Source organism: Simochromis diagramma, unplaced genomic scaffold, assembly GCF_900408965.1.
Source record: "Simochromis diagramma unplaced genomic scaffold, fSimDia1.1 OVJJ01000131.1, whole genome shotgun sequence".
In the NCBI taxonomy this organism is placed as follows: domain Eukaryota; kingdom Metazoa; phylum Chordata; class Actinopteri; order Cichliformes; family Cichlidae; genus Simochromis; species Simochromis diagramma.
This window is the reverse complement of record NW_024387200.1, coordinates 6,297,730-6,310,296: the sequence shown is the minus strand read 5'-3', so window position 1 is coordinate 6,310,296 and position 12,567 is coordinate 6,297,730. Positions and strand designations below refer to the sequence as shown.

At 41.4% G+C, this 12,567-nt stretch overlaps 1 protein-coding gene and 1 pseudogene across 1 annotated transcript; both read left to right on the top strand.

Annotated features, from left to right (window-relative positions):
- Positions 1-50: 50 nt before the first annotated feature.
- On the top strand, positions 51-5,776 carry LOC120745918 (platelet glycoprotein Ib beta chain-like). Its single transcript, XM_040051132.1, has 2 exons — positions 51-2,378; positions 3,793-5,776. The coding sequence occupies exon 2, from the start codon at positions 3,805-3,807 to the stop codon at positions 4,417-4,419; it is 615 nt and encodes a 204-aa protein (XP_039907066.1). The 5' UTR covers positions 51-2,378; positions 3,793-3,804; the 3' UTR covers positions 4,420-5,776.
- A 163-nt stretch (positions 5,777-5,939) lies between these two features.
- Positions 5,940-12,388, top strand: LOC120745920 (annotated as a pseudogene).
- Positions 12,389-12,567: the final 179 nt, after the last annotated feature.

The window sequence follows — 12,567 nt, the reverse complement described above, 5'->3', positions numbered from 1 at the left end:
TCCGAGCAGCAGTACTCAGAACTGAAGCTGCTGCAAGGACTTGATCTGCTGATTCATATTTATCTCCTGCAGCCATTCTTCCTCTGCACTGCGCACGGCATCTTCTTCCTGCTGGGCAGCCCAGAAATACACAAGCAGATATGGGAGGAGAGAAATATCTCAGAAGAGCTCAGTTATTATATTATTATTTTATTATTAAGTGTCACAGTGGAAAATAAGGGTGTTTTAATAAAGGTAAAAGCACTCGTTATTGTGATAATGTTGAATGCTTGTGGTGACAGAGTGAATTTTAGCTGCTTTATTCAGCTCAGTAGCATGAAATGTCTTTTCTTAACCTAAAATAATTCAAAAGAATTCACAATCTAATCATTTGTTTGTTAATTGTGTTTTGTCTTACTGATTTGTATCTGCAAACTAATTGGAGTAAAACTGCAATTTGCTTCTCTGAAGGGCTGTATGAACATAAAACAGAAGTATCCAAGATCACTACAACTTCCTCAGATTTGTTTTTAAGCATATAAACACCCCAAAGTCAAACTGGGGTTTCACTGCTCAGAGAGACTACAACAAGCGCGAGACTTACATCTCAGAATCTACACGCCTCAGTTAGCATGTCAATGTTGAAGTTCATGACAGTACAATTAGAAAAAGACTGAACGAGCATGGTCTTGGTTGGAAGGGCTGCCAGGAGAAAGCCTCTTCTCTCAGGAAAGAACGTGGCACAGCTCAGATGTGCAAAGCTGCATCCGAACAAATGACAAGTTCTCGGTGATGGAGGTGTGATGATTTAGGCTTGGTTTGCAGCCACGGGACCTGGGCACTTTGCAGTCATGAACTCCTCTTAATATCAAAAGTACTCTAGAGTTAAACTGAAGCTTGGCTGAAAATGGGTCATACGACAGAAGAATAAAGGTGTTGTAAAGGTGCAGTGAAAGTCCAGAAATGCTGTGGGAGCTAAGAAAGCTGTGCATAAACGAACGCTCTATGAACTGAAACTGTGTTGTAAAGAAGAGTGGGCCAAAATTCCTCAACAACACTGAGTCCTACGAATATCTTTATTTGCACATGACTGTACGTAACCGCTGTCAGACAGTTTAAAACAGAAGAAAAAAAATGTGTTTTTGATTTTTCAGCATTTATGTGCTCCTTATTGGCTCCTTATGGAATATTTAATATTAGACTTAATAAATGCCATGTCTGGTGTGCATTAAGACACAAAAATACAATCTAAACATAGACTATAAAATTACAAAAGTAGATTATAAAGAATTGTACACTTCAAATTATTACACATATTTAATACATGTTTGTAGTTTGCTATACAGAACTAGGAAGAGTCTAGAGGGTCGTGGGGTGGAGTGAAAATAAGTCATTAAAAACTTTATTGTCCTCACATTAAATTCTCCATTTATGTCATGATGGGAAAAAAATTGTCACGGTCTGGGTGTGTGGCTGTAAAATTCCGCTGACGGTCTGGACCTCCCTGGCATCCACCCATGGGCAGGGCCTACAGCCTCCCTCACCTGAAGCTGATTGAAGCAATTAGGTTGGAGATTTAAGCTGCTTGCTGACACTGCTTCCTCGCCATTTCATCAACTAGCCTATTTACTCCTGGGAATTTCATCACACTGAACAACTCATCTTGGAAATCTGGTTAACCCGCCTGCTTTCAGAATCATCTCCTTGCCTCACCTGCCTGCCCTTACACCACCACGGGACCTTCACCGCTCAGGACAGCTGACACACACCACCAAACCCACCCGGGCTGCACCACCTCTCCTTCAACGCTTCCATCTCCCACTTGCACATGCGTACCTAATCACCAGCCAGCTGCCGTTGCTTTCTTGGGCCTGTCTCCTTGCTTTATCCCTCTCTCCTGGCCAAGACCCTCACGCCCCATGTGTCAAGCCTTAAGCCAAGTGCCATTGTAAACATCATCCTTGTGCTAGTTAATAAAACTTTGTTAAACCCTTTCCTCAGCCTCCGCTTTGGGTTCTCTGCATGTGGGTTTGATCGTTGGTACTCAGCCTCCGGCCGTTTTGTGACAAAAAAATTTCTAGCCTCATGTGATCTCAATAAAAGGCCGACAATCGATTACTGTGTGAAAATACTCAAACTTTAAAAATAAAGAAAATCTTTAATTAGTATAAACAGCTCTTTTTAGAACTTTATTAGGATTTAAATCATCAAAACATAGCGGGTGACATGTTTTCCACGTTGGTGTGCATGTTCTGTGCGTGCATGTGCACAGGCGTGTGCATGCCTGAGCTCATAATTTGACAGCGGTCTTTATCAGTGAGAGCCAGCTGGCAGTAGCACACACTCTGAGAGCAACTGTAAAAAACAGAGTCATCTCCCGAAGACGCGACGCACTGAAGGTAAAAGACTCTCCTCAGACCTTGTTTAGACTTTTCAGGTCTGCTGTGACATCATCAGTTTAATTTATTCCTCTTAAAGTTTAAGTTGATAGTTGATGTAATTACTGTGTTCTGTTTTCATATACTCTACAGTGTAATGAACTTAGTATAAATGTGTGAAAACAGCAATGGGGTTGTGCAGCTTGTCATCAGCAGGGAGGTGTTTCCTGTCAATGTCAATGCAATTGACTAAAATTATCCAAAATTAATAATTTATCCTGTAAAACGTACAAATTTGTTATTTATGAGTACACATGATGACCTCATTATTACCATATTCTAAACGTATGTGGTCATTTTGTAATGTTTATGTGTTAAATTTGTTTAAATAAATTATGACCTAGTTTTAGATCATGGATACATCACATGCAGTTTTACATGTTTTATAAAGTCTGCATGAAATTTACTGCTAATGTCATATTAATCAGGACAAACTGCTCAAAGAATGTATGATCAAATACAAAGCAGATACTGTGAGCAGTAAAACGAAAACACCTGCACACATGAATGCATTTTTAGCTACAACAACACAAAACTGCAGCCTCACAGCAGAACCGAGACTTTGTGTTTTCTGATCATTTACGTTGAGATATGAGTTTGCAGTGGACACTTGTTTGTGACACACAAACAATGACAGGCAGAGGTAACTCTAGTTTTCGAGTCATTATCTCAAAATGTTGAGTTCCTTCTGAGTAAGATCGAGTTTTTAAGACGCAATTTCAAGATATTTAAACCAAAACCTTCCGCACTCATCCACGCCTCGTTTCTTTTACCTTGTGTCCTTTCCTGATTTTCTCTTCACCGATTGGCTCCTGTTTTCTTTTGTCCTTTAATTGAACTCAGTTTGCACACATTATACAAGGACTACACTCCTCCATGGGGCAGCAGCTCAGAGTTTTTTCGGTTCATGTGCGTCTCCTTGTGCAGTTAAATAACCTTTGGTCTGAAGTAAAATAAACCATAAGTACTGATTGCTGGCTCTGTTTTTGCTGATAATCCTTTTCTTTGAACCTCCAAATTACATTTATGTTATATAGAAAAAACCCCATAAGCTCATGTATGTCTGATTTTTTCCCTCTGGCACTGGTGTGGGCATCAGATCTAAAGATCCATCATCAGTCCAGCCCTTTAGATCTGAGCAGCTCTTATGCATGCTTTACTGCCTTAAGTTAGAAGAGTTTTATCTTTTTGCACAATGTGGATTTTTGACTTTGTTTTATGTCAGCGCATGATGAGTTTTGCATAAACACACTAATGATCTTCATGGCTTCAATAATATACAGTGAAGAGATTGTTTCACACGATACATACAAAGGGCAGTTTTACAGTTCACCTCACTCTAATTAACTCTTGATTCCTCCTCTCTCCTCTGCAGTGATTAGGAACCATGAAGGAGTTTCTGCTCATGTGTCTGCTCCTCTTGTTTGGAGGTCAAAGGTCCTCCGCCTGTCCCCATCTCTGCTCCTGTCAAGGCAGCCAGGTGGACTGCAGCAGCAGATCTCTCACAGCTTCTTCGCTGCCTTCCAGTTTCTCTGCTGGGACCTCCGAGCTCCGTCTCCACAATAACCTGCTGACCACCCTCCCTAACGGGCTCCTGGACGATCTGACCTCCCTCCGCTCCGTCTCTCTTCACGGTAACCCCTGGGCGTGTGATTGCGGCGTCCTCTATTTGCGAGCCTGGCTGCTGCGCCAACCTGCTGGCAGCACATCACACGTGGGCGTCAACTGCAGCTCCCCACCCAAACTGAGAGGTCGGCTGGTGGCGTATTTAACTGAGCAGGAGGTGCTGGACTCCTGCCACTACTGGTACTGTGACCTGGCTTTGGCCTCGCAGGTGTGTCTGCTTGTATTTGTGGTCGTGCAGGCGGCTCTGCTCGTGGCTCTCGTCTTCTTCCTCAAGAGGTTCGAGAAGGTGTCTAAAGAAGCAAAGAGAATAACAGAGGAGAGCTTTAACCCCGCGGATGGTCAGAGGGAGAACGAGTACATGCCTTTAAAGCCGTGATGTGCGAAGGGCTGATCAGCATTTGAACACCAGGGATGAAACCTCTGTCACTGTGATTTTAAGTTTAGGTGTCAAGTTGAAGGAGTAACCTGAAAATAAATATATTCAGATATGTAGAAACATAAATATATTAAACACACCAAGTTTCCGCTTCGTTTCAGGAGAGCACTCGTGAGGAAGATTTTAGATCTGAAAGGCTTAGATATAGTTTTCCCCCTTTAATTTGTCATATGTCCAGTTGCAGACCACAGTAGACCACTGTAAAATGAACTAAACAAAAACAAAGATTATTTTATCTGAGAGTAAATAAACTAACGTGTTAATAATATCATTGTGTTTGCTCTTTACACGTATCTGATCAAATGATGTATGAAACCTGATTTATCTACAAAATGTTATTTAAAAATCATATTTTATGATTTTTAAATAAAATAATAATCCATGTGTTGTTATTATCTGGATTTAAGCATAATTGAAGACCAAATGAAGGGCAGATATGTTGTTTGTATCTGTTTAGGGCAATTTCAAGTTGTTTATTCTTTTGAGCTTTATTTTAGGATAAATCTCATGATGTCTTTTGCCATTTTGCATTCATACATTGTGTAATTTGTAAGAAAACAAAGCAAAACAAATTATTCTGATTGATGTTTTGTCATATTTGTGTAACTTTTAAGCACAAAACAAATGGTTTGATTAAATTTTTTTCTAATTGTTTCAAAACATTGTACACTTTTTTCACAATTGTATTACAAATTTCATTGCTTCCTTAGCATCCTTATTTATTATACCAACCCTCTACATGTCCTCTGTCATTACATACATGAACCTCCTCTGAGGTTTTCCGTTTTTCCTCATGCCTGGCTCCATCTTCAGCATCTTTTGTCCAGTATATCCACTATCCCCCCCTCTGAATATGTCCAAACCATCTCAGCCTTATCTCTCTAACCCTTGTCTCATAATCTCTCGACCTGAGTTGTTCCATCTCTTGTGTTTTTCTCAGTTTCACAGTCTCCAAACCAAAAATCACAGCAGGTCTCACTACCATCTCTTAAACCCTCCCTTTCACTCTTGTTGCTATCCTTCTTTGACAAATAACCCCTGAAACTAGCCTTCACCCTGCGATCTCAACAGAGTCCTCATACACGTCCTGTTTCTCTCTTGGCACCCATGTTTTCTCCAGAGCTACAAAAATACAGCTTTAAAATGTGCCATCAGAAGAACTTCAAATGTGTTACATCACAATTTGGAAGATTTTTGCATTCGTACGTCAAATAAACATCGATCGGACCAAATTATTATCATCAAAATAAGCTTTTTGCCATCTGATATTGGCTGACCCCATAAGACAAAAAGGACCCTTATACGTCATTTAAATGTAAGTATTTTGAGTTGATTAAATAAAAATCAATAAATAAAAAAGATTATAGGTTATACAGTTTAGGTTATAAACAATATTTTTAGTTAGGATCACTAAACAACGGGACGTCGAACTTTTTCTATAGCGGAACGTTTCTACGGAGTCAAATTTTAGCGACGGACCGGTTTGGTTGATGAACACTTAAATGTTTACACGTGAGGTTAGTGCACTGCTTCAGTTTTTGGATCCAGGTGTTTAAAGTCAAATGCAGCTGTTCAGATAAGAAGGTTTGTATTTGGAGGTGTTCACAAACTTTTAATCGGTTCTGTTAATAACATTTTTAGGCTAACGATAAAGTTAGCTGTCGATGTTTAGCAAGCAGTGTTTCAGACTTTTTTGGTCTTTCTCATTATAACCGGTGGCTTTGGGTTCATAGCTTTTTATTCACTGACCTACAGACTTAAGTTTAAAATGGGAAAACTAAGGAAAAAACACAACTGGAAGGGGCGACAGCAAAGTGACCCTCCGCCATCTGCAGATGAAGAGAAGACAGAAGTTGTTGTGGAACTCAAAGGTAGCAGGAAAACATCAAGAGGAGAAAACATCTTTGACACTTTGCATGTCGTGCATTCTGTGACCCTGACTCTTCTGTTTGTATAAATCAGATGGGTCCATACTGAAAGGTGTAGATGAGAGCAACGCCTTGGTCCTCCCATCCAGCAAATCCAAGAAGAATAAATCCTCGCTGCCACCGATCTCCAAGAAGAAGCCCCTCACCAAGAAGCAGAAGAAGGAGCTGCAGAAGGTCCTGGAGCGCAAGGAGAAGAAAGCTCAGGTTAGGAATCTTCGTACGTTTAGTTCTCTGTGAGGTTTTTCTATTTCATGTCGACATTAATAACCAGACTGATTACTTTAGTGACAGTGATCCATTGTTTCTAAAGTCCTGAAAGAAAGTTAATGATTTGGTTTTTAAAATGATCAAAGTGAAGTCAAAGTTGATCCCGAAGATGTGAAAATGTTTGATTTTCCTCAGTAAAGTGGAGCAGATATGTGTTATGTGCCGATAAGTACTCTGACTCTAGATATAGAAGCTGAGTATTGAGCACAGTACGATGTTGTCCTTATATGTACTGTAGCTTGTAGCTTAGCTTGTTCTCTAAAGTAATTTGAGCTATATGCTTGAAAGATTTAAATCAGGCGAAAGTTTGTTGTTATCGTTGTTTTGTTATCAGCACTGAAACATGGATGTCTTTATTGTGTTGTAGTGATATTTTATTATAATAGTGATATTTTATATTACTCCCTGCTCTTTGAGGGCTGAATTTTAACAGTCAAGCTCACATGCCGTTTACATGTTGCTCTCTCTTCTGTCCAGAGAGCAGAGATCCTGGCCAAACTGGCTGAGGTGCAGCTTCCAGAATCCGAACTGAAGCTGCTGTACACCACTTCCAAACTGGGAACAGGAGAAAAGCTCTACCAGGCTAAACGGTAAGAGCACAACACAACGTGTTAATCAAGACGGAGAACATGTGTGATTGTTTCTAGGTGGAGTAAAAGCATCTTGTCTTCTTTTTTTTTTTTTTATTCAGGTCAGCAGATGAAGTAAAGAATGAAGACTCTGGCCCAAAGATCAGCAGCGTTAGCGGAGCAAACAGGAAGAGAAAATGGGAGGAAGATGATGATGAAGAAGAACAAAAGGCAGAAGAGAGCAGTGATGTGGACACATCGTCTGATGAGGATGAAGATGAGCAGGAGGATGAAGTTAGTAACACCACAGATATGAGTGAATGTAAGGAAACCAGCTCTGTCTGTCAGGAGACCAAACATGAAGTGAAGGTGGAGCAAGATGGAGAGAAAGAGAAGAAGATTTCAGATCAGGAGAAAGTTCAGAAGAAGCCGTCTGAACCAGCTATTTTCATTCCTGTTGATAGATCACCAGAAGTACAGGTGAGCACCTGAGACCGTAAAAGCATCCTGCAAACTAGAACTTAGAAAGGTGTTTTTGTGCATTTTCATCAATTCTGCATTACGATGCTGCTGCAGGAGGCTCGTCTAAAGCTGCCCGTTCTGGCAGAGGAGCAGGTCATCATGGAGGCCGTGAGAGAAAATCCCAGTATCGTCATCTGTGGAGAGACGGGGAGTGGAAAAACCACTCAGGTGCCTCAGTTTCTGTATGAAGCCGGCTATGCCAGGTAGTTTGTCCACTTTATGGTGTTGCCTTTGTAAATGTTTCATTGGAGGAAAAAAGTGTGTGTAGTTCGCGTCATCCTGCTCACTCTTGATTCCTGCAGTGGCGGGAGGATGATCGGCATCACAGAGCCGAGGAGAGTAGCAGCAGTGAGCATGTCCCACAGAGTGGCCAAAGAGATGAACCTGCCCACACAGTAAATTAACCATTCTGTGTTCAGAGTAATTAAAAAAAACCAAAAAACATACAGTTTAAAAGTATAAGTTTGTGTTGTTAATTATATGTTTGTGTGTCTGTTATCAGGGTCGTGTCGTACCAGATTCGATACGAAGGGAACGTGACGAGTGACACAAAGATAAAGTTCATGACAGACGGTGTTCTGCTGAAGGAGATTCAGAAGGTATCATCTGCTTTCTACTGGGTCACCTAATAAATAATATGACAACAGGATGGAGGTGGAGGATCAGCCAGGTGGATGACTCGGCCTTTTTCATTTTTCACAAACGATTTCATCAATTTGGACCAATTAAATCAGTTCTAATGAGGAAAGTTAATGCCTCACTTCCATGTTATTTGTATTAACCAGTAGTAGCAAATAGTTTTTGAATTGTGTTCTGAATTAAAGGTCAAAAAATATTTGCAGTAAGTTATTTTTCCCCATCTTTGAAGAAGCAGTAAAGGGATAAACGAGCATGGATTTAGTGTTACTTCAATTGTCTCCAGTTTTGTCACAGACTATTTTGTGTTGCAGGATTTTCTGCTCCAGAAATACAGCGCAATCATCATCGACGAAGCACACGAAAGGAGCGTCTACACCGACATCCTCATCGGATTATTGTCTCGTATCGTCCCCCTCAGGAACAAGGTGGGAATATCTTAACGTTTCCGATTTACAGGAAAAAAAGGGGGTTGTTTCTATAAAAACCTCTCCGTTTCTCCTCCGTCTGTCTGCAGAAAGGTATGCCTATGAAGCTCCTGATCATGTCCGCTACTCTGCGGGTTGAAGACTTCACAGAAAACCAGCGGCTGTTTCGGACGCCTCCTCCCGTCATCAAGGTGGATGCTCGTCAGTTCCCGGTAACTATCCACTTCAACAAACGCACCCCGCTGGAGGATTACACTGGAGAGGCTTTTCACAAGACCTGCAAAATCCACCGGATGCTGCCTCCAGGTAGGTTTTAGAGTTTATATTTATTTACTACAGAAAGTGGTGAACAAAGAGGGGGATTTTGATGAAAGTAAAACTGAGGATATGGGTGATGGGGGCGCCTCTTTAAGGGGCTGACCATGCGACTCACGTAAGGCCATCTCAAAGCCCTGGGTTCGAATCTACCCAAGGTGGTTTTCTGTATTTGCCTGTAAAAATGACTTGTGGTGTGTCTCATTCGGGTAAACTGCAGTTAGAGTTCAGTCTTTCCACAGATACAGTCTCCACTTCTTTTATAACATGTTTTGCATTTTAGGTGGTATCCTGGTGTTTCTGACTGGTCAGGCTGAAGTTCACAGTCTCTGCAGAAGACTGAGGAAAGCTTTCCCCTTCAGGAAGGGTGACACAGCCACAGGTGAGCGGTCGGCCTCCTCACACTCTGACGTATATCTGAGCTGGGACTGTGGTTCTGTGTATTTACTTGAGTTTTGTATCCAGCTGAAGATGAGGAAGCCGAAACCTCAGAGGCAATGAGGAAGTTCAAAAAGGCCAAACAGAAGAAGACTGTTGTAAGTCAGCTTTTTAAAAAATATATTCTGTCCACCTCAGTCCTCAACAGATATTGAAAAGAAGTGTTTTAACTGTTGTCTCCAGTCTCTACCCAGAATCGACTTGGATAACTACTCCGCCCCTGCCAGTGGATGAAGGTGATGAGGACAGAGAGGCGGGAATCGGAGACGAGGAGGATGGAGACTCCGATCTTGACCTTGAGATTGATCCTGCTGATGCAGGTAAGCCACTCTGAATAAATCTCCAGTCCAGGTGGATGCGTTTCAGATGAGCAACATTACAAAATTCTGCCCTGTTTCCTCTCCGTAGAGGAAAAGGCGGACGCGTCCATACCGCTCTATGTCCTCCCACTCTACTCTCTGCTGGCCCCAGAGCAGCAGGCTAAGGTGAGATTAATATCTTATCACAGAACAAACTGATAAAAAAAATCATACATGACAAGAGAAGTGCCGGTGCTTGTGCGTATAAAGTTAAAATAAACGTTTTGGTTTTGCTTCTGATCAGTCAGACTCATCATAAAACATAACTTAAAAAAATCTTTACTTCCCAGCAGCTTTCTGTAGTTTTATTTGAACTGAGTTTAAAATTTCAACTCTAAACTGTCTGATTTAAAGCGCATGCCACTATAATTTCTAATAGCAGCCACTCAGTAGCTTCTGCTTTTAGTAAATAGCCATTACAGTTTTATTATAGTGTAGGGATAAGTGCTTTTTGCTCATTTGGTTTATGTGCAAAATGAAGGGTTTAGGAAAACCTAAAAGCTCCAGTTTACTGACTTTTCTAAACAAATGTAGCTTTATACACCCTTTGAGTTCTTTTCAGACTTTTTTTCAGTAGTTTTGGAGTCACATGATGCTTTTATGATGACATCATGTATATGCGGTCTTTTTGGCTGCAGTGGTTCAGGCCTCCTCCCTCCCGGCACTCGTCTTTTGCGTCATCGCCACCAACGTGGCAGAGACGTCTTTGACCATTCCGGGATCAAGTATGTGGTGGACTGCGGTCGAGTTAAGAAGCGTTTCTACGACAAAGTGACTGGAGTGTCGTCCTTTAAAGTCACATGGACCTCACAGCTTCAGCCAATCAGAGGGCTGGCAGAGCGGGACGAACCGAGCCAGGACACTGCTACCGGTCAGGTGCTGTTAAACTACGTAACCCTAAAACCCTAATTAGAGAGGTTGTTTTGTTTTTTGAGGGGGTTTTTTACACAACGAGGATTTTCACCACAGTTTCTCCTTGTTTCTGCAGGTTGTACTCCTCTGCAGTGTTTGGAGACTTCGCTTTGTTCTCAGAGGCGGAGATCACTCGCAGGCCTGTGGAGGACCTGGTTTTACAGATGAAGATCTCAACATAGAAAAGTCAGTAAAATCTGAAATGCTGTCTTAAAGGGGAACAAAATTGTGATAACAGGGTTTTAACCAGAGTCATATTTTGTGTTTTCTGCAGGTGGTCAATTTTCCTTTTCCCACACCTCCCTCTACTGAGGTTCTTGTTGCAGCAGAGCAGTTATTAGTGTCGCTGGGAGCTCTGGAAGAGCCTCCGTGTACTGGAAGGTAATTTTTACTGTTCCATTTAAGTGTAATTGATGAGTCCCCTTTTTTTCTTAGAACACAAAATATATTTATTAAAAGGGTGGTTTTAATCAAAGATGGCTCCTGCATAGAGACATGGAAAAAATTAAATGAAATCTATACTGGGCAGAATCCTGCAGGTATTGATATTGTACGTTTCAGTTTACTTTCATGCGTTTTTAGCTCCTAGCTGGTGGCTAGCCTTCACTGTGTAGAGCAGCTGTAGTGAGTCATAATGTTGTTTAAATGGACACTTGAGCATTATCAGGATTTCTGCTTTAATAAAAGCATAAAATTCAGTTTAATTCAGTTTTTTTAAATCAAATCACAACAACCGTCGCCTCAAGAAACTCTATATTGTAAGGAAAAGCCTGTGTGTATATTGTGAAAGAAAACCCCAACAATCACACAACCGCCTTATAGCAAGCGCTTGGCAACAGTGGGAAAGAAAAACTCCCTTTTAACAGGAAGAAACTTTCTTGAACACACTGAGTAATCACTCACTACAGTTTAGAAAAAGTGAAAAGGTATAAAACAGTCTTGTGCAAACTTGTAAACTGTTTATTTCTTATAAGGTTGAAAGACATGCAGCGAGCGAAGCTGAGCTGTCCCATCACCCCTCTGGGCAGAGCGATGGCGTCGTTCCCCGTGGCGCCGCGTTACGCTAAAATGTTAGCGCTCGGGAAGCAGCAGGATTGTCTGCCATACGTCATCGCGGTGGTAGCAGCCTATGACAGTTCGGGAAATTTTTGAAGACCTCGACAGGTGAGAAAAGTGTAAAAATTGATGCTTTGGAGGAGCAGATCACCACATATAGATGAGACTAACTTTAAATGTTGGATGAAATCTTGAAATACTCTTCAAGCTCAGTCTGTTTTCGAGCCGTATATATGATTTTTTTAATTTTTAATAGCTATAATTTTTTTTCCTTTTCCTCTGTTTCTCTCCTCAGACCTGCTCGTAGTGAAGATGAGAGCTCCAAGCTCAACCAACGTCGAGCTCGGCTGACCCAAATGAGGAGGTTGTGGGCTGGGCAAGGAGCCTCGCTCCTGCTGGGGGACCTCATGATTATGCTGGGTGAGCTTACTCTTTGTTCAAGTTGCACTAGTGGTCAGTATTGTACAACAGTGTTTTAGGCAGTCTGTTAGATTGCATGCGTGTGTTGTATGGCTCCAAAACCATAAATTTCTTCCAGGTTTTAGCAACAAGCCGAATTTGAGGTGAAGCTGAAACAGCAGGAGGCTCTTCATTAGAATAATTTTTACAGAGACAGATTTAACTGGGGTCCATGAAGCCTTTAAAAAAAAAAAAAGTA